The sequence below is a fragment of the Capricornis sumatraensis genome, chromosome 8 (genome assembly GCF_032405125.1).
Source record: "Capricornis sumatraensis isolate serow.1 chromosome 8, serow.2, whole genome shotgun sequence".
NCBI classification, from domain to species: domain Eukaryota; kingdom Metazoa; phylum Chordata; class Mammalia; order Artiodactyla; family Bovidae; genus Capricornis; species Capricornis sumatraensis.
In genome coordinates, this window is record NC_091076.1 from 5,273,707 (window position 1) to 5,295,298 (window position 21,592).

Below are 21,592 nucleotides of genomic sequence, written 5' to 3' on the forward strand. Positions count from 1 at the left end.
CACAGAGACACACACACACCACAGACACAGAGACACACACAGACACAAAGAAACACACACACACACCACACACACACACACACACCACATACACCACACACAGACACCACACAGACACACACAGAGACCACACAGAGACACACACACATCACAGACACAGAGACACACACAGACACACAGAAACACACACACACACCACATACACCACACACAGACACCACACAGAGACACACACAGAGACACACACACCACAGACACAGACACACAGAAACACACACACACCACACACACCACACAGACACCACACAGACACACACACACCACATACACACACACCACATACACACACACCACACAAAGACATCACACACAGACACACATACAGAGACACACACCACACACACACACCACACATAGACACACACACATACAGAAACACACACACACCAGACACACATACACCACACACAGAGACACCACACAGACACACATACACAGAGACCACACACACAAAGACACGCACAAACACACACACCACAGACACACACACACAGAAACACACACACACACCACACAGACACACACCAAAACACACACACACACCACATACACCACAAACACACCACATAACCACACACAGACACCACAGACACACCAGACACACACACACCACACACAACACACATACACACACAGACACACAGAGACACACACACCACAGACACAGAGACACACACACAATCCAACACCACACAGACATACCACACACAGACAGACACACACACACCCAGACACAGTCACAGACATACACCCCAGACACACACACAGAGAAACACACACACCACACAGAAAGACACATACACACAGAGACACACACCACAGACACACACTCACAGAGACACAGACACACACCCCACATACACATCCCCACACACACACTCCCACATACATACCCCACACACACACCCAAACACATCCCTCCATGCACACCCCACACACACACAGAAACACATCCCCCCACAGCAACCCACGCCCACACACAACCAACAGACACACCCCCCACACACAAACCCGCATACTCACTCATACACGCGCTCCCCTCTGGAAGCCCTAATTTAGCAGCTGTAGAAGGTTACCCACTCAGTGATACCAAGGACAAGTTTTTAGGGGATATGACATTTGATTTATGTCTGCCAATGTGCGTTTTCACTAATTAGAAGGTTTAGGGCAGAACAGGAAAAATATGTATTTCAGAGTCCCAGTTTGACTTGCCAGAAACCAGCCCATTACTAACATTCTTATTTTCGACAAAATATAGCATTCTGATTACATACCATTTCAGTTCCTCGGCTCCGGGCCTGCCAGGCTCCCGGAAGTGGCCCAAGGTCATGGCAAAGATAGGAGACACAGGTCCTTGGATAGGGACGGACTCTGTCCATTCTGGGGGAAGGCAAGCCCATGGCTTTCGCCTAAAGTCCCAAGGCCCCAACCTGAACAGGCATCAGGAGGCCCCCTGGTTTGTACAGAAAGCAGGGCATCCCCCAGAGAGGGATTCCCAGGGCAGTGCCCCTGCACGCCTCAGTTTCCTCGCCTGGCAAATGAGGACAGGGAGGTCTGGGCGGAGGACTCAGCACCACACTTACTTAAATGCACTGGGGGCTTTTCAGCCAATTCCTTTTAGATGGAAAGAAAATACTTTTGTAGTTCAAATAGCAATTAAGAGGCAGGCACTGGGGCATCATCTGTCAGCCAGGTGTAGTGCCTGCCTGACCCTGAGAGCTCCTCAGCTCTCCCGGCTTCAGCTTCCTCCCCTGTAGGATGGGGCCGGATGGTACCCAGCCACCTGAGAGCCCGGAAGGATTCAATAAGTCAACCAGTGAACATCTCTTAGAACCTGCCTGGTACACTGTAAATGTGCATAAATGTGAGCTATTTTTATCTACTAAGTCTAGAGATCTCGATCTTCGGTGTTTTAAGGCATGATGCAGTGGTCAAAAAAAATAAAGATTTTCATTAAATGCACACTCCAAATAAAGTGATCCCATAGAGGTCGTTCTTAATGGAGACCGGTATCTGAACAGCCCTATGTGCAAGTTCTCAGGGTCTCTTAGCTGTCCTTGGAAATCAATCAAGAAAGCACCTCTAAGGGTACTGTGTGTGCGCGCATGTGTGTGTGTGTGCATCACAGCTCCCATACACCCCGTGTGTCAAGTAATGAAGTGACTGGGCTCTGGTTATGCCCACCTGGTTCTACCTGGCTCTCCAGCAAACTGCAGCTGCACTGTATCCTAGAGACCTGCCCTTGGCGTGGGGCCGGTATTTGATGCAATAAAGAGAAAAAATAAGAGGAAAGGGGCCAGATCAACTCCTGGTAACAGAGACAGTACCGAGCCCCGGGTCCACAAATGCCATGCAAACCCAAGAATTTAGCACAAGGCCACGCAGCAAACTCAAGGACTGGGGACGAAGGTGCAGCCTGCAGTGCCTCTGAGTCACAACCCTCAGATCACCCCCACGGGCAAGCGGACGGCCAGGCCCTCGACAGGCAGCCAGGGCCTCTCACCAGGTTGGCACAGACTGGTCGTTTCCACCGAGGTGGGGGAAGGTGGGACAGTCCCACCTCCCCCCATGCCCACTGGCAAGGAAGGCAGCGTGTTCCCCGTGTGGTTACAGAGACCTCATTGTTCTGCCCCGCAGAGAGGAAACTGGAGAGCTGAGCTCAGAATGCATTTTGGAATTGGCAGAGAAGAACATCTGGGAAAGGAAACTCACTTTAGAAACAAACATACCTTTGTACCAGCTTTTCTTCTCTTTAAGTGTTGCAGAAAAAAAAAATAATAAAGATGTGCCAAATTGACCATCACTCTACAAAATCTCCTTTTTATGGGGCAAAATATGGAGGTTCTGTTTTCCAATGCTCCTGGAAAAAAAATAGCCACCTGGGTGCCAAGGCCCAGAGGCTGCCCCAAGAGCCAAAACAAAGACCTCGGGTTCAGGACACCTCTGTCCTGCGGAGAGAGGGGGACGAACGAAAACCATCAGATAAAAGAAAACTTGAATGAAAGAAAACTCTTGCCCCCTGTTCCCGGCTGAAGCCTTTCAGGATGCTGACATTCTTGGAGGAGCTGGCAGCTCTCAATTCCAAATGTTTATGTTAGTTTGGGGTGCAGTGCTGAGGATCAGCAAAGATTCTCCTGTGAACTAAGCTGAGCATTGGGGCTGCTGGTTCATATAAACGTGGAGATGCCCACAGTTAGGGCTTTGCAGGGCTCTGGCATGCTGGAGGAGGCTGCAGACAGGTACAGAGACGTGGAGCAGGTTTTACCAGAGAGAAAACCTGGAGGAAACCCCCAAGTCCTTCCCTCCCCAGCCCCCTCCCTCAGTCACTGTGCCTGGAGGCCTCCCGCTTCCCCACATCTGACCACCTTTTCCAAGTTGCAGCACATGTGAGTACCCAGTGCTCCAAGTACCTGATGCCCCTTGGTCCTCATAGGAAGTGGAGCTGCTGAAACCCCATTTTATGGACAAGGAGACTGAGGCACAAGGGGACCAAAGTTCCACTCGGCCAATGATGAGAGATCAAAGAGCTGAGTTTCTCGCCACATCTGAAATCCATTCATTTTACGTAAGAGGGCAATCGAATGACCTGGGATCTCTCTGCAAAAGGGCTGGACACCGAGGCAGCTGCCACCCCCAAGGCACTGCCATGACCCTTGGGCTCTGACCAGGTTCCCTCGAGCATTTCAGGACAACCCCTCCGTCCTCGGGCAGCAGAGACGCATACATCAGCCTGACGCTCCCTGCTGTTCCTTCTCAGGCAGAAACAGCCCAGGAGGCAGGACGCTGCTCCGGGTGGGGGTGAAGGGTTCGCTGGCCAGGATGCTGGGTCAACAGTCCCTCCTGCTCATCTCTGGGGCTCCCACCCTGGGCCCCCACTTGCCAGCGTGGACAGGGAAGGTAACTGTCCCTGTGTACCATCTGTAGGATGGGACAAACCATGAGCTTTAGCCACTCAACCACCTAAGAGTCCAAAAACCCATGCCCCCCGCAGGAGCTCTCCTCACAAGGACCTTGTGGGCTCTAGTGGGGGGGGGGGGGGCGCGGTGCTCAAGTGTTCTAAGAGTGGAGTTACATGACGGAGCCTTGAGTTTGGGGGCGGAGGAGGGGCGCGTCCCCTCACTGGGACACCCCATAAACTCAAGTCCCCACTCTGAGCCGCATCAGTGACCGTGGAAGACAGGGTCCAGGTGGCACCCCCGGGGCACCAGGCACGGGAGGCAAGGCCCTTCACAACCCTCAGCTCTGAGCCCCTGTCTGCCGGTGCTCAAGCGGCTCCGGGGGGTGTGGTTCTGGGCGTCTGCCAGAGGCTAGAGGAGGCGACAGCAGGGTCAGGAGAGGCCTGGAGCCTCCAGCCTGGGGCGGAGGCCCGCCCCACCTGAGCAGGTATGGAGGGGGGCCCAGGAGCTCTGGGCTGCAGAGGAGGGGAGAGGGGCTCCACCTCCAGGTGCTGAGCGGGAAGCCACGTGGAGCAGGGACTGCGGGTCGGAGGGCGAAGGGCGGGCAAAGAGCCGGCACCTGGGCTCCCTCGTAGGGCTTCAGCGCGGGGGTAGGAAATGGGGGCGGGCAGGCCAGCGATGATGGGGGCTGGAGGGACTGGGGTGGGGGTGGAGGACTGGAGCAGGGACTAGTCAGCCAACCAGGAGCAGGCCCTGAGAGTCGGCTAAGGGCGGCAGGACTATGGCCTCTGAGGAGGGAGGGGCAGGGGTTGAGCAAATAAGACAGGGGAGAGCACGCTGGCCACGCCCTCCAGGCCACGCCCTCCAGGCCACGCCTCTCACAGAGGCCCCAGAAGGGACCCCGCCCTCAGACACCTGCACCTTTGCCCCCAGCCCCGGGGTTCCCGCAGCCCACCGCGGCGGGCTTCCAGCTACAGTATAAATGCCGTCTTGACCTCACCGAGGAAGAAAGTCCGCGACTACAGCAATTAGGCCGCTCGGGGCAATCTAACGCAACTCGACACTCGCCTCATCAAAGATGGACCGAGGTGGTTCCCACCACGCCACCTTTTCAGCTGGAGTTGAACCTGATCCCAGAAGCCCCTGAGGGTCCTCTCCCTGGAGAACCACAATTATGACTGCCATAATAACCCTAATAACTAATAATTACTGAGTGCTCACAGGAGCTGGCCCGCGCTAAGCACTTTACAGCCTCACCTCTGTGCATCCTCGGGCGTGTCTATGTGGGCGCCCTACAATCACACACACCTCCCTCAGACGGTGGGGAAACTGAGGCCAGGGGAGTCAGCTCGCTTGTTGGAGGCTGCAGAGCTGGGAGTGGAGCCAGAAATGTGAGCCGGAACAGGTGGGCGGGGCCCGATGTGCCCCGGGATTCCAGGCAGGGGAGGCTGGGTGGGCAGCCCCGGGCCAGGGCCCCCAGGATCGCAGCTGGGATTCCGCCAGCAGCCCCCTCAGCTGTTCCCAGCAAACCAGGGCGGGTGGTGACAGGGAAGGAGGCCGGGCACTCAGTGTGTCCCAGATAGCAGGTCTGCTCGGAGGCCAGCACTGGACACGGCTGCTGGAGGGGACCACACACCACGGCAGGGTGACCACCCGGAGCGTCCAATGGGGACCAAGCTGGCCTTAGGTCCTGTGGGCAGGCAAGGGGAAAGAGAGGTCTACCTGTCCTCTTCACCCCTACAAAGGAGAGGCAAGGGACACTAGTACCAAATGTGTCCCTTGATACCACAGGACCTCACACGTCACAGATCAGAACTCGTTTCTAACTGGACACACACACCCTGTCGCTGCCCTGCGCTGCTGACACCAGCTAGGGAAACCTGGAAAAACCCTAAACCTCACCAGTTCCCCACTGAAAACACAACATCCCTTGAGATCCCTGCCATCCAAAGACCTTAACCCTCATGACGGAGGATCAGACTGGGGACTAAAGGCCCAGAGAGTCTGGAAAACTGCCCCCTCACAGGTCCAAAGTCCCTAACACAATCCTTCAGGCATCTAAGGCTGGAGGGTAGAGTATGGGGTGGGGTCCCCCCTTCAGTCATCTTCCACCCTGACAGGGAGGGTCACTGGAGCCCAGCAGGAGAAAGTCAGCTGGTGGTTGCTCTGAACCGGTCTTCCTGGAACCTCACGGACAGAGCAGAGCAAGGGAGCTGCCTGAAGCCCAGCACCCACCTTGAGGCCAGATCTGCCTGGTTCCTGGAACCGACCCCACGTCCTCCTCCAAATCAGTTCATTCCCAGCCTGGCTCCACAGCCCAAGGGGCCACATGGTGTGCTGGCCCCAAGAGGCACTTTCATGGCTGAGAAGCCAAATGGAAACTCCCTGGTGAGGGACTGATGGAAACCCTGCAAGCCCGGCTTGGCCACTGTGCGTGTCTGGGATCAATAAGCAGAAAAGATTACAACTTAACAAATGTACTCTCCCTGGAAGGACAAAAATCTTTCAAAAGAGGGAAAATTTTTTAAAAAACTAGAGTAGTAGCCAAAAGGATGGAAATGCTCTTTGGTGCTAAGTGTTCTCCATACATCGAGAACCACTCACTGCTCGAAGGAGGTGGGGATGGGCCACCCCGAGGGCAGACCACTGCCTGCACCAAGGGAACCAGGACTGTGCTCTCAGGCAGGGGGGCATGCCCAGGTCCCCTGAACTGGGCACCCCCCCGCAGAGAGCCAGCACCTCAGCCCTGTGAGCCGACACTCCAGCTGGAGAAAACTCTGCCAACACAGGCAACATGGTAAAAGCCAGCACAGGCCACTCCTCCTCTGGGGCGCCCTGAGCAGGCAGTCAGCAGCTCATGGGTTCTGGGCAGCCTCAGAGCCTCAGCAGAGAGCCAGGCAAGGACCTGGGCTGCAGTGGCCACGCGCAGAGTAGTGAGTCTCTTAAAGGAGAAGGCAGAAGTGGCAAGCCCACCGCACCCAGGCTCGGGGGCCAGGCACTGCCCACTTGCCCTCGACACAGCACAAGCCCAGGAATCAAATGGTACCGAGCAAACTCACGCCGATGCCGAGCAGTGCCAATGCGACCAGAACAAGCTTCAGACGTCCAAGGGTGCAACTTTTCATTAAAAATTCATTTAACTTATTCCAATGCTTTGAATGGACACTAAATAAAATGATACAGAGATAAATATACCTAATCAGAAAGTCTCCAACACCACAAACCTGCTTAAATATAGAAAAGACAAACAGTCTCATTCTTTTTATTTTTTGGATGTTGGCCATTTTTAAAGTCCTTATTGAATTTGTTATAATATCGCCTCCGTTCTATGTTTTGCATTTTGGCCGTGAGGCATGTGGGATCTTAGCTCTCCGGCTGGGGATCAAACCCACACCTCCGGCATCTAAAGGCGAAGTCTTGACCACTGGACCACCAGGGATGTCCCTCAAAGTCTTATTTTTAGTTAAGAAATTTTTCAATTTTAACAAGCGCTACAAGATTCAATGTTAACAAGGGATACAACTGAGAAAAGAACTAAAATATCTCTCAAGGGGGCAACCTTAAAAGGGACAAAGCTCTCTTAATGCTTAAATTCCTGAAAACTCATTAACAGTATCTGTCACTCAGCTTCCTATTCTGCAGTTGTCACTCAAGCTTTCTTTTTTAGCATAAAAATCATTCTCCCACCACTCTCCACTATTTTTGCATGACTGAAAATGTTCTACACGATTTTGAAAGATGATACAAACTACGAATGAAAAATGCAGGTGTCAGGCCCCCTGTGATGTCTCGGTCTGGGCTGTGGAAGGTGTTTTCAGTCGCTCAGTCATGTCTGCCTCTTTGCGATCCCATGGACTGCAGCACACCAGGCTTTCCCGTCCATCACCAATTTCTGGAGCTTGCTCAAACTCCTGTCCATTGAGTCGGTGATGCCATCCAACCATCTCATCTTCTGTCATGCCCTTCTCCTCCTGCCTTCAATCTTTCCCAGCATGAGGGTCTCTTTCAATGAGTCAGCTCTTCACATCAAGTGGCCAAAGTATTGGAGCTTCAGTTTCAGCATCAATCCTTCCAATGAATATTCAAGGATGATTTCCAAGAGGTGAGGAGGTGTTCTATCCATAGGTCGGGAAGATTCCCTGGAGAAGGAATGACTTCCCACTCCAGTAATTCTTGCCTGGAGGAGCCTGGCAGGCTACAGTCCATGGGGTTGCAGAGTTGGACATGACGGAAGGACTAACACTTTCACTTTTCATCTTAGAACACAGATCTCAGAAATATGGGTTCTAGGACTTCCCTAGTGGTCCAGTGGTTAAGACTTTACCTTCCATTAAGGGGGTATGGGTTCAATCCCTGGTCAGGGTTAGGGTCCCACAGACCGCATGGCCAAAAAAGCAAAACGTAAAACAGAAGCAATATTGTATCAGATCCAAGAGACTTTACAAATGGTCATGAAGATCTTTAAAAAAGAAATGCGCGTTCTAAGGAGGGGAGGGGGGCCCCACACTTGGCCCCGGAAGCCTCTGTTATGCAGCAGGACAGGTGTCCTACAAGCCGGGGAAGACAATCAGGGTGGCGTCCGGGACGCAGGCAGGAATTCACGACACAGTGGATTTAGGGGCCAGAACGGGTAAGGACGGGTAAGAGCCACTCCCCAGGCAGACGAGGCCTCGGGCAGCCTCAGGGCCTCTGCCCACCAGACCCCAGGCTAGAGGCAGCAGGAGGGGATGGAAACATCTGCCCCCCAGGCCCTCAGACTGGGTGGCCCGTGGGAGGTCTCAAAGGGGACCATGGACTCGGAGGAGACAGATCTGCCTGAAGAAGTGCTCACCTTGGGGCACAGAGAATAATGCCAGCTCAGCGGCAGCGTGGAACACCAGGCCAAAACGTTTCAACTCTGGACACCCAGAAACCAGTGTACATTTTCTTAAAAAGGGGAGGAGGTAATGAAACTAGCTTCAGAAAAATGAATCTGGCCAGAATGAAAGACAAATGGGCAAGGGGAACGTTCTGGAAAGCAGAGAACAGCCAGAAGCGAGGCTTCCCAGGTGACATGAGAATCTGCCTGCCAAGCCAAGGGGTGCAGCTCTGATCTCTGGGTCAGAAGATCCCCTGGAAGAGGGAATCCTGAAAGCCACTGCAGCACTCCTGCCTGGACAATCCCATGGACAGAGAAGCCTGGCGGGCTCCAGTCCAAGGAGCCACAGAGTCAGATACGACTTAGGGACTGAACACCAGCTAGAAGCTGATGTAACCCTTTACCCGGAATCTCGTCTTCCGTGGGGCCCTGTGAGGGCCCAGGGGGCAGGCCTCAGAGCCGGGAGCCTGGGTTTGGGAAGGAAGGGAGACAGACCACATCCAGAGAGGAGAGAAAGAATGGGCACCAAAGTGCCCTCCACTTCCAGTCTGAGTAGAGAGGAATCAGGGCAGGTGGCTGAGATGGCTCCACCACACCCCAGTCCCCCATCCAGTCTTCTTTGGGGAACCAAGCTCACTCTGGGGAAAATTCAGAGCCATGGCCTCCCCCAGTGAATGCTAGCTCAAGAGCACAGCTTGCTCGGCAACCAGCTTGTGGGGAAGGCATTCCCTCGCTCCCATCGAGGACGATGCCTGCTCACTTCAGGGTGGAGTCGAGGGTGGCAGCTGCCCACAAGAGGCGGGTCTGGAAGGCCCCAGGCCCCCGCACTCACGTGTCTGGGCCGGGGCCACACACTCAGGAGGCCTTTAATGCCCACTGAGCCATTTCCTGAGAGTTCTGCGAGGCGGGCACCGCCTCCCCGTCTGGGTTAATAGAGGGGTACAGCCCAGGGAAGAAATTAAAGTTGCTCTCATTTTGCTCTGGAATGAACAAGGGCAGGAGAGCAGTCATTTAAGAGGTGATTATATTTGCCTCCGGGCTGGTGCTGGAGTTAGTTGCACTAGAGCTCGTATCCCGAGCGGACGCGGGCGGCAGGAGTGGCCGAGGCCGTCCAACAGACACAACGCCTCTGAAGCGCTCCGTGTGCTAATGGGAACCCGAAATGCAAAGACCAGCTCCATCGTGGCCGCACACGCGTCTCTTGCCACAGCCGGAGACCAGACTGCTTGCCGGAGGCCACGTCTAAAGCCCAGCCCTCCGACACTGATCGCACGTCACCAGTTGCTGTCCCCAGATCAAGAGAGCAAACGACAGAATCTCATAGGCTGACTCTGAAGTTTATTCCCAAAGAACAAACGCACAAGAAGAGTCTACACAATTTCTCAGAAGGAACAATGGAAGGGTAATTTCACAATCGATCTCAAAATATGCAACGATGCTGCCGAGATTGAAAACAGCAGCAGGCTGGTACAGAAAGACACCAGCGGGTCAAGAGAGCAGGGAAGGTTCCAGAATGAGGAGGCAAGCACCTGAGAACACTGTAGGTGAAAAAGCGGCATTTTACATGAATGAGGCTTAGGGTTAGATAAGTCACACCATTCACTCCCTGTCCCCTTACTGGGGGGCAGGGGTGGACAAGTCAGATCCCTACCTCATACCATACATCCCCAAAACCACAACCATACACACCCACAAAGGAACAAGAATAATGTCTGAATACAAAACAACAAAATAAAAGCAGTCCTGGGAGAAAATAAAGGAAGATGCATCTACCATCTGGGGATAGAGAAACGAGGCATGGGACCCAGAATCCACCAGAGAACAGACTGAGTTTCATTACATGGACCTTTCTGATGTTTCTGGAATAATAAACCACTGAAAACACGAAGGGCTAGCTACAGACCAGAAGAAAAATCCGGGGCAAATACATCAAAGAATTCATGTCCATATCAAATAAAAAGGGTTCCTGGAAAGCAGTAGTGAAAGTTGCTCAGTCGTGTCCCACTCTCTGCGACCCCATGGACTATACCGCCCATGGAATTCTCCAGGCCAGAATATTGGAGTGGGTAGCCTTTTCCTTCTCCAGGGATCGAACCCAGGTCTCCCGCATTGCAGGCAGATTCTTTACTAGCTGAGCCACAAGGGGAGCCCACAAATCAGTACAGTTCCCACAAATCAAGAGGAACTAAAGAGCCTCGTGACGAGGGTGAACGAGAAGAATGAGAAAGCTGGCTTAAAATTCAACACTCAAAAAATTAAGATCATGGCAAAGAGATGGGGGGAAAAGTGGAAGCGGTGACAGGTTTTCTTTTCTTTGGCTCCAAAATCACTTTGGATGGTGACTGCAGCCATGACATGAAAAGAGGCCTGCTCCTTTGAAGGAAAGCAGTGACAAACCTAGACAGTGTATTAAAAAGCAGAGACATCACTTTGCTGACAAAGGTCCCTATAGTCAAAGCTATGGTTTCTCCAGTAGTCATGTACAGATGTGAGAGTTGGACCATAAAGAAGGCTGAGCACCGAAAAACTGATGCTTTCAAATTCTGGTGCTGGAGAAGACTCTTGAGAGTCCCTTGGACTGCAAAGAGATCAAATCAGTCAAATCTAAAGGAAATCAGTCCTGAATATTCATTGGAAGGACTTATGCTGAAGTTGAAGTTACAATCCTTTGGCCACCTGATGTGAAGAGCCGACTCATTGGAAGAGACTCTGATGCTGGGAAAGACTGAGGGCAGAAGTGGGTAACGCAGAATGAGATGGTTGGTTAGCATCACCAACTCAATGGACATGACTTTGACCAAACTCCAGGAGATATAACGAATCAAGTGTGTTATAATTTTTAACCAAAGTGATTTTAAAAAATAGAAGCTGGTAATTTCTAGCAAGAGAGAGGTGAGGGGAAAGTGTGTACCCTCAGAGATGTGCCTGATAGGGTAGAAACTGGTGCAGCCTTTTTGGAGGAATCTGTCAGTATCTTTAAAATTGTCTAAATGGATCTACTCTTTGATGAGGAAGCTATCATACAAAAGAGCTTATACGCAGGTGCACAGGTACATATGCAATGTTATTCGCTATGTCATGACCTAGACTAGGCTTTATAGTAATAATGCCTAGAAAAACATAAATGTTCCTTAACTGGGTAAAAGCCATGAAATATGGTGTCCACATACTAGGAAATGGGATTCTCTGGTGGCTCAGATGGAAAAGAATCCTCCTGCAACACAGGAGACCTGGGTTCGATCCCTGGGTTGGGAAGATCCCCTGGAGAAAAGCATGGCAACCCACTCTAGTATTCTTGCCTGGAGAATCCCTATGGACAGAGGAGCCTGGTAGGCTACAGTCCATGGGGTCGCAAAGAGTCGGACACGACTGAGCGACTAAGTACTACACTCATACTAGGAAATTACTTAGCTTTTAAAAAGGACTGAAAATCTGAAAGTAAAGATACAGAAAATGTTAGTGACACAACAGCAAATGAAAAAGAGAAGATTACAGGATGATAGGATTTATGTAGAAAATGAGTACATGTTCGAAACAAATCAACACATAGGTGTGGAGAGTATGGTCACCTCTGAGGGGAGAAAACAGGCCATCAAGGACACCGGTTTTCACAGAGAGAGGAACCATACAGTTAAGTGTTTAAGTTATACGTATTCATGTATAATATACAATATATTCATGCATTTTAATATAAACACATTTGTAATAGAAAGTGGCCAACAAGCATGTATGAAGATGTTCAACATCATTAACCACCAGGAAGTGAAAGTGAAAGTGAAGTCGCTCAGTCGTGCCCAACTCTTTGTGACCCCATGGACTGTAGCCTACCAGGCTCCTCTATCCATGGGATTTTCCAGGCACGAGTACTGGAGTGGATTGCCATTTCCTTCTCCAGGGGATCCTCCCTGGCCCAGGGATCAAACCCAGGTCTCCCGCATTGTAGACAGATGCTTTACCGTCTAAGCCATCACCAGGAAAACACAAGTCAAAACCGCAGCGGGGAACCACTTCACACCTGCCAGGCTGGTAGAGCCCAAACAGTGTCAGCCCTAACCAGCGCTGGCCAGGAAGGGGAGAGACTGGAACCCTTGTGTGTGGCTGGGGGAGGATGTAAAATGGTGCAGCTGCTATGGAAAAGGGCTTCAGGGTTCCTCAAAAATTAAATACAGAATGGCCATATGATCCAGCAATTTCACTTTTCTTGGTAAATCTCCCCAAAATGAAAGCAGGACCTCATACAGATCCTTGCACACCCATGTTCGCAGCAGCAGTCTCCCCAACAGCCGAAGCTGGAAACAGCCCCAAGTGAGCGGAAAAGCAAAGCATTAAAATAAGCCAAATACCATATGATTCCACATGAAAAGAGATACCAGAAAGGCAAGGTCAAAGACACAGCAGAGCCGAAGAGAGGCCCAGTTCTCTTCAGTCGCTCAGTCGTGTCCAACTCCTTATAACCCCGGGGACTGCAGCACGCCAGGCTTCCCAGAGCTTGCTCAAACTCATGTCCATTGAGTCAGTGATGCCATCCAACCATCTCATCCTCTGTCATCCCTTTCTCCTCCTGCCTTCAATCTTTCCCAGCATCAGGGTCTTTTCCAATGAGTCAGTTCTTCGCATCAGGTGGCCAAATATTTGAACTTCAGCATCTGTCCTTCCAATGAATATTCAGGGTTGATTTCCTTTAGGACTGACTGGTTTGATTTTCTTGCAGTCCAAGGGACTCCAAGAGTCTTCTCCAACACCACAGTTCAAAAGCATCAATTTTTCAGTGTTCAGCCTTTTTTATGGTCCAACTTTCATATCCATACATGACTACTGGAAAAACCATAGCTTTGACTATCTGGGCCTTTGTCAGCAAAGTAATGTCTCTGCCCTGTAATACGCTAAATTTGTCAGAGTTTTTCTTCCAAGGAGCAAGCGTCTTAATTTCATGGCTGCAGTCACCATCTGCAGTGATTTTGGAGCCCAAGTAAATAAAGTCTGTCACTGTTTCCATTGTTTCCTATCTATTTGCCATGAAGTGAGGGGACCGGATGCCATAATTTCGTTTTTTGAATGCTGAGTTTTAAGCCAGTTTTTTCATTTTTCACTCTCGTCTTTCACTTTCATCAAGAGCCTTTTTAGTTCCTCTTTGCTTTCTGCCATAAGGGTGGTGTCATCTGCATATCTGAGGTTATTGATATTTCTCCTGGCAATCTTGATTCCAGCTTGTGCTTCACCCAGCCCTGCATTTCTCATGATGTGCTCTGCATATGAGTTAAATAAGCAGGGGAACAATATACAGCCTTGACGTACTCCTTTCCCAGTTTGGAACGAGTCTGTTGTTCCATGTCCAGTTCTAACCGCTGCTTCAGTTTAACCACTAGAAAAACTACACCAGGCAAACTGAAAGTACTAAAAAAAATCTACAATGAATTAAATATTGTTTTTGTTGTTTAGTCACTAAGTCATGTCCAACTCTTTGTGACCCCATGGACCACAGCCCACCAGGCTGGATTTTTTTTCAGGCAAGAATACTGGAGTGGGTTGCCATTTCCTTTTCCAAGGGATCTTCCCATGCCAGGGATCAAACCTACGTCCTCTGCATTGCAGGCAAGCTCTTTACCGCTGCGCCACCAGGGAAGCCCCAGTGACTCTGATACCAACCAAGAAACCAAATAAGAAAATACCCAGAAAGTACAGTATCTCCCACCCCTGCAAAATGGTTCAGAGGTGACGTCACCATGACAACCTCCCAGGGGTTGTTGTGCAAGAGAGATCCCGAGAGAAGGGGACAGAGGACGGCGGACATGTAACTCTGGGCACCGATGCAATCAGATCCTGAGGCTCCAGCCCCACGTGGAGCCTGAGGTCAGCTGGCCTGGCAACACCTCTCTGCTTCTTCTAGCCTTCCACTGGAAGAGGGTGTTTGGGACAGACCCTCGGGCTCTTTTAAAAGGAAATGGCTGGAGCTTCCCTGGTGGCTCAGTGGCAAGGAACCTGCCCGCCAGTGCAGGAGACACAGGTTCAATCCCTGATCCGGGAAGATCCCACAGGCCTGGGAGCAACTAAGCCCACGTGTCACAAGTACTGAGTCTTTGCTCTAGAGCCCGTGCTCCGCAGCAGGAGAGGCCCCTCAATGAGAAGCCTGCCCCGCAGCTAGAGAGTGGCCCCTACTCGCCAGAACTAGAGAAAACCCGTGCAGCAACGATGACCCAGTGCAGCCCAAATAAATACATACAATTCGTTTTTAACTGTTTTTTTTTTCATGAAGATGTCGCCGAAGGTGAAGAAGGAAGCCCCTGCCCCTCCTAGAGCCAAAGCCAAAATAAAGGCTTTGAAGACGAAGAAAGAGGTATTGGAAGGTGTCCACAGCCCAAAAAAAAAAAAAAAGAAGACGATCCGGATGTCACCCACCTTTCGGCTACCCAAAACACTTTGCTCAGGAGGCCGCCCAAAGATCCTGGGAAGAGGGGCCCCAGGAGAAACAAACCTGACCACTGCGCCATCATCAGATCCCCCTTACCACCAAGTCAGCCGTGAAGAAGAGAACTCAGTGTGGATGTCAGTGCCAACAAGCACCTAATTACACAGGCTGCGAAGCTCTGTGACGCTGACGTGGCTGAGCTCAACACTCCGATCAGGCCTGATAGGGAGAAGCGGCCCTACGTTCCACTGGCCCCTGATGCTTTGGATGTTGCCGACAAACTTAGAATCATCTAAACTGAGTCCAGCTGGCTAATTCTAAATATAAAAGTTTCCACTATGTTAAAAAGCAAACAAAAACGGCTTAACAAAAAGAAATGGGACTCCCCCCACACCATGCCCTTCCCATGACGGACCGTCCAGAAGGCGGCTTCCTCCTCGTAGAACCCCCGCCAGCACCCCCAAAAAACACATGCCATCCTCCCCATTTTGCAGATAAGGAAACTGAGTCCCAGAGTTAACAAACCACTTCCCAAGCTGGAGAAAAAGCGGACAGCAGCCCACAGCAGCAGAGGGGCCCCGGGGCCCGCTCTCTGGGTCCTTGCTGTCCCCACCGGCCTCCACATCAGCAGCGCTCTGACCGCAGTGTCTCCGGGGCGCCCGCAGGGTGGACAGCCCGCTGCTTCCTGCACAAAAATGTCCCGGGCCCAGCAGAGGAAGGGGCTGGACGCAGCCCCCACTCCCATCAGAGCCTCCCCATTCTGAGAGCTTGTGGCCATCCCAGAGGCCTTGTAAGCCACAAATGTCCAGCTCCTACCAGGGCTTCTGTGATATCAAAGTTCACCAGGTCCACCTCCCAGGGTCCCTCACCCCACCAGAGGCCAGCACTGGCCCTCAGTCTGTCCCCCAGCCAAGCTTCCTTCACCATGGCCTCTCCCATCTCTGAAGCTAATGTGGTGAAGTCCCCAGCCCAGCTTTAAACAGCCTCCGCTGTCTAAACCCCACGGGGACAATGGGCTCCAAGCCCGTGCCTGCTAGGAGAAGCACCCACGCAAGGTCAGCCCATCAGCAGGTGGACGGATGAGCAGATGTGCCCTGTCCACCCTATGCAAGGAGCAGAGCGCTGTCCCGTGCTGCAACGTGGACACCCCACGAGAGCATTCCGCTAATTGTGAAGCCAGAGGCAACAGGCAGCCCAGCCTGTGAGTCCCTGCAGATGAAGTATCCAGAGCAGGCAATGCCATAGAGACCTGGGGTAGGGGGATGGGAAGTTTAAAGGGTGCAGGGTTTTATTCTGGGCCGACGGAAATGTTTTGTATCTTGACAGAAGGGATGCTTGTACAGCACTGCGAATGTACCACGGAATTGTCTCCTTTAAAATGATTAGTTTTATGTGACATGATTTTCACCTCAATTTAACAAAAGAGAAAAAAAAAAAGATCAATTCAACACCTTTCCCCTGCGTTTCCTATCTCCCTCCCCCAGCTAAAGTCTCCGGAAGCTTCCAGTGCCTTCTGGACCACTTCCAGACTCTGCAGCGTGATCTGGCCTCTTTCAGCAGAGACCACCGGGTCTCTGAGGACAGGGTCCTGGGAAGGAGCCCACCTCCCCCAGAGCTGCACAGTCAGCTGCTGTTTGCCTCCCTGTCAACCAGACAGCCTGACAGCAGAGGCCCGGGCCTCCTCCACCATTCTACCCCATCCTATCCCCAGCGCTTCAGCAGGTACCAACAGTAACAGCATCAATAAAAGAGATGATACAAGTGCCAGGCATGTGTCAACGCGCTGACCTACCGGGAGGAAGTTCCGTTACGCCCATTTTACAGAAGAGAAGACTGAGAAGCACGAAGGTGGAGTCAGCTGCCCAAGCGCCCCCCACAGTCAAGGCTCAGCCCAGTTCACCACCACAATACCCTTCACCCAGTGCTGCCACAAAAAAACAAGCCAGACAGTGGACGGGATGTTCAAGGTCCCACACAGGAGGAAAATCCAGACTGCGTGATAAGAGCTTCTAGACCTTCCAGGCCAGAAAGATCAAGAACCTTATTATCCAACAGGCACCACAGCTCTGCCACCAACAGTTCCTCCCCCAGCCAGGGACGTGCAGAGGGTTTCACAGGCGGTATTTTACACTCCTGAGCAGGGGGAGGAAGCAGGTGAGGACACGGGATACACAGAAGCTAAGTAAGTTGTCCAAAGTCAAATAGCTACTGAGCTTCTAGACCAGTGGCCCCAACCTCTTTGGTACCAGAAACCGATAGCATGGAAGACAATCTTTCCACAGACCTGGGGGGTGGGGGAAAGGTATGGTTTGGGGGTGATTCAAATGCTTTACATTTACTGGGCATTTTATTTCCATTATTATTATTGCATCAACTCCACCTCAGATTAACAGGTATTAGATCCCGGAGGTTGGGGACCCTTGCTCTAGACCCAAGGGGTCTGACCCCCGGGGCCCCCGACCTTAGCCCTGGCAAGCCCACGTGGCACGACAGGAAGTCCTCACCTAACTACAGCCCCCACCACCACCCCGTGAGCAAATTCTGCTAAATGCCTGAGCAGTGACACAGCGCAGCTGAAATTAAACGGGTTCCAAATACAACGGCATGGCCACAGCAAATGCTGGGACGCGCGGGTGAACTGGGTAAATTCTTGGAACTGCACAGGAGGGTTACAGGCATGTGGGCCCCCGCTTTGGGAAGCAGAGGGTCCTGCCGGCAGCCTCTCCATGGACTCCCCATAGCACTTAGTTAACTCGATGCTCACCTGCAGGCCAGGCAGTGAGCATCTGCAGGCAGCACCCTACTCCCTCCCCTGGGGGTGGTCCTGGGGCCAGTGCAGTGGGGCCCAAAGGGAGAGACCCCGGCCGTGGAGCTGGGGCCGACCACTCCCAGCTCTAGGATCACTCCAACAAAGGCATTTCCTTGGGCTCACCCCTTCATATTGCAACAGGAAGCAATCAGGAAAAATAATTAGCTACCAACTTACTAGCTCCACTCTGGACTGTGGCATAAATCTAACACAGAAATCAGGGACATGACATGTCAAGAGCAGTCAAAATAGTTTCTGCAGAAAGTTCCCTCCCTCTCCTTCCATTTTAGGACCAGATTACCACATTAGCCAGGGCTCTAAAAACCTCGTGTTGACATGCTTCCTTAATGTTAAAATAATCAACTCTATTTTTTGCCTCCTACACGACCGAGCTCCACAACTGTGATCCTTCTCCTTGGGGGCTCGAACCGCAGGACAGGCACTCCAGTCCAGCAACATCACCACCCTAAGGTCCAGGAAATCCGAAACTGCAACGCAGTGAAAAGCTACTCTGCTGGCAGAGAAACCCCACCTTTAAAACAAACATCTTCCCCCCCACAAAAAAACCCTTTTGCCTCCGTGATCCAGGCATTTCCGGAAAGAGAGGCAGCAGTGTCGGCCTGAACTACCCAGATACTGTCATTGTTTTTTTGCTGGTATCAGACGGGGCCAAGAATGTAAACACTCCTGAGAGAGGCGCATTCAGCCTGAAACTGCCAAGGGTCTCCGGGGATCCGGTCTGGGAGGCAAGAGGACTTGAGGAATTACCCCTTCTCGCCCCCCCAAACCTCAGCGGAGGGGCCGCAGCCCCGGGAATGTGACCACAGAGCCAGGCCAGGACACCTCCCTGCAGTGTCCTCGCTGGAAATATTCAGGGAGACAGCTGTTTGCCTTAAAGAGGCCCAGACAAAGGGACCCGAGGCCCCCCACCCCCAACTGCCACCAGCAGAAGAGCAGCCCAGGGCGCAGAGGACTCCCGCTCTGGGGTCCACTGGGCCAGCCACACTCCAGAAAAACAAAACACTCACGTCGGAAGAGAATGGTTTAGGTAGCGAAAGAGGCTTGCTTCAAAAACCACATGGCAATCTCCAAATTAAAAGAACATGTGTAGCTTTTCACAAGGCGCTTCGTTTCCTGAGTCCTCCTGACCTCAACTCCACCCCTTGGGAGACACCAACAGTTGGAAAGAAAGGTCCCCAGGCTCTGATCTCCCAAAGGGGGTGTGTGTATACAGCCAAGGCCCCCACGCCGCAGGCTGGGACCTCGTCACCCCGCGCGGCGGCCCCACGCAGCCGGGCCCCCCGGAGGTAGACACCCGCCGGGTGTCACGATTTGGGGGCCCCAGCGGCCCAGACGGGGGGTCCGAGTCGACCGGGCACACCTGGCAGGTGTGAGTCCGCTGGGAAAACGACAGCGACGCAGATGAAAGGGGCAGCGCCGCAGGCCAGGCCGCCCCGCGCGGGGTTCAGAACTTTCTCTGCGACTTAAATCAGTTCCCGGAGCTCGCAGGCCGGCCGCGCCGCCATCCGAAACAGGCTCGGGAAAAGAGTTCCCGACGCAGGGCGGCCAGGCCTGCCTCCGGGCCGAACGTCCCCGCTCCGTGCCTGCCCGCGGGCCCGGGGTCCCCACAGTGCCCGCACGGCCTCGCCCGGCCGGCTCCGGGCGAGCGCACTTCCGAGCGCGCCTCGGGGCCCGGGCAGGTGAGAACCCGCCCGCGCCGCACCTGGCGGGGTCGGCGGCGCCCGCGCGCCCTGCTCGCCGGCCCGGGACGCGCGGGACGGGGCCCGGCGTTCCCGGGAGGGGCCCGGGCGGGCGAGACAAAGGGCCCGCGCGCGGCCCCCGGGAGGCGGGCGCGGCGGGGGGCGGCGGGGCCCCGCGGCGCGCGCCCCAACTCGCCCCCAACTTGCAAAGTCGCCTCGGCGGCGGCGCGGCGCACTTGGCCGCGGGGCCAACCGACTCGCCCGGACGCCCGGGCCATTGTCCCCCCGGCCCGCGCCCACCTACCCGCGGCGGGGGCCAGGCTGCAGCAGAGCGCGAGCAGCAGCAGCAGCGGCGGCGGCGGAGGAGCGGGAGACCGGGGCGGCGCCGCCTCCATGTTGTCCGGAGCCGGACGGGCCCGCGCCGCGCTCACTCGGGCTCCATGGCGCGGCTGCCGGGCTCCTCGCGCGGCTCCGGGCGCCTGCCGCCTCCCCCCTCGGGCGCCGCGGGCCAGGACGACGGGGGAGGAGGGAGGAGGCGCGGGAGCGGAAGCCGAGCCGCGTCTCCGCCCCCCGCCGCCGCCGCCGCCGCCGCCCTCCGCGCCCCCCGCGCCGGCCGCGCCCTCCTGCGGGCGCCCCCCGGAGCCGGCCCGCCGCGAGGCGACCGCCGCGCGCGGGGTCCCGGCGCCTCTGCCCGCGCCCCCTGCCCCTGGGGGCCGGGCGCCGGGGCTCCGCGGGGGCGCGGGGGCGGGCGCCCGGTTTGCACCCCGCGGGGCCTGGGGCCGGATTGAGCCCCGGAAGCAGGTGTGTCACCTGTTAAGAGCGGCCAGGACCGAGCTCTCCCGGTGGGGAAACTGAGGCACGGGACCGGGGTGTGCGAAAGGGGTTGCCCCAGGGCACGCGCGGTCAGGCAGTTTCAGGGCTGGAAGCCAGGGGCCCTGAGCCAGGTGCGCGCGCTTTCCGGCGACCGCAGCCACCCCAGCAGGGTCCTCCTCGGGGCGGGCCCCCGACACCTGTTCTCACCGGGGAGGGGGCCCGGGAAGGCGACCGCCAGGCGGGTCCGGGACAGGGACAGAAGCAGGTGATGGCGAGAGGTGGAAGCTGCAGGGGAATCGGGGTAGGTTTGAGGTTGACTTTTAAACTGAACGTATACCCTCGACATTAACTAGGGTACGGAAGACTGAGCGGTAGACACGTTGTTTCTCCAAACATGCTTGTAGGCGGCCCCTAGGATGCAGACCTCACCTTTGATCATTCAACAAGCAGGCTCTGAACCACCCTTCCCCAGCCCCCACCCCCGCCCCCTGCCCACCTGAGCATCAAGTTCGTCTCCTGAACCCTCCGAGGCACAGGAAGGCCTGGCAAAGGGCAGCACAAACTCTGGAACCCATAGGCCCAAATTCAAACTCTGGTTCCGCTGCTTCCTACAAGGTGTGCCCTTGTTGAAAGTGTGTGCTTCAGTCGTGGCCTACTCTTGATGATTCCCTGGACTGTAGCCCACCAAGCTCCTCTGTCCTTGGGATTTCCCAGGCAAGAATCCTGGAGTGGGTTGCCATTTCCTTGTCCACAGGATCTTCCTGACCCATGGGTCAAACCTGAGTCTCCTGCATCACAGACAGATTCTTTACCCTCTCTGAGCCATCAGGGAAGCCCAGGGGTGTGCCCTTGGGCAGGTCCAAATATAACCTCTCCAGGCCTGGGTTGGGGAGGGGGCATTGGAATTCCTCCCCTTATAAAACAGTGAGAACACTTACCTTGCAGGTGCTAAGACAAGGATGGACAACTCACCAGAACAGCCCCGCCCATGGATACAGGCATTCTTCCTGTATTTGTGACAACTTTACAAAGCTGGTGCTCAGGCAGAAT

The 21,592-nt window shown here is 54.0% G+C and overlaps 1 protein-coding gene across 1 annotated transcript in view; it reads right to left on the reverse strand.

The window, feature by feature from the left end:
- Nucleotides 1–20,140, reverse strand: part of LRP5 (LDL receptor related protein 5) — a 121,951-nt gene extending 101,811 nt beyond the window's left edge. The window contains exon 1 of the mRNA XM_068978258.1: nucleotides 20,034–20,140. Within this exon, the coding sequence (XP_068834359.1) occupies nucleotides 20,034–20,124 (91 nt within the window). The 5' untranslated portion in view covers nucleotides 20,125–20,140. The remainder of the gene's footprint in view (nucleotides 1–20,033) is intronic.
- Nucleotides 20,141–21,592: the final 1,452 nt, after the last annotated feature.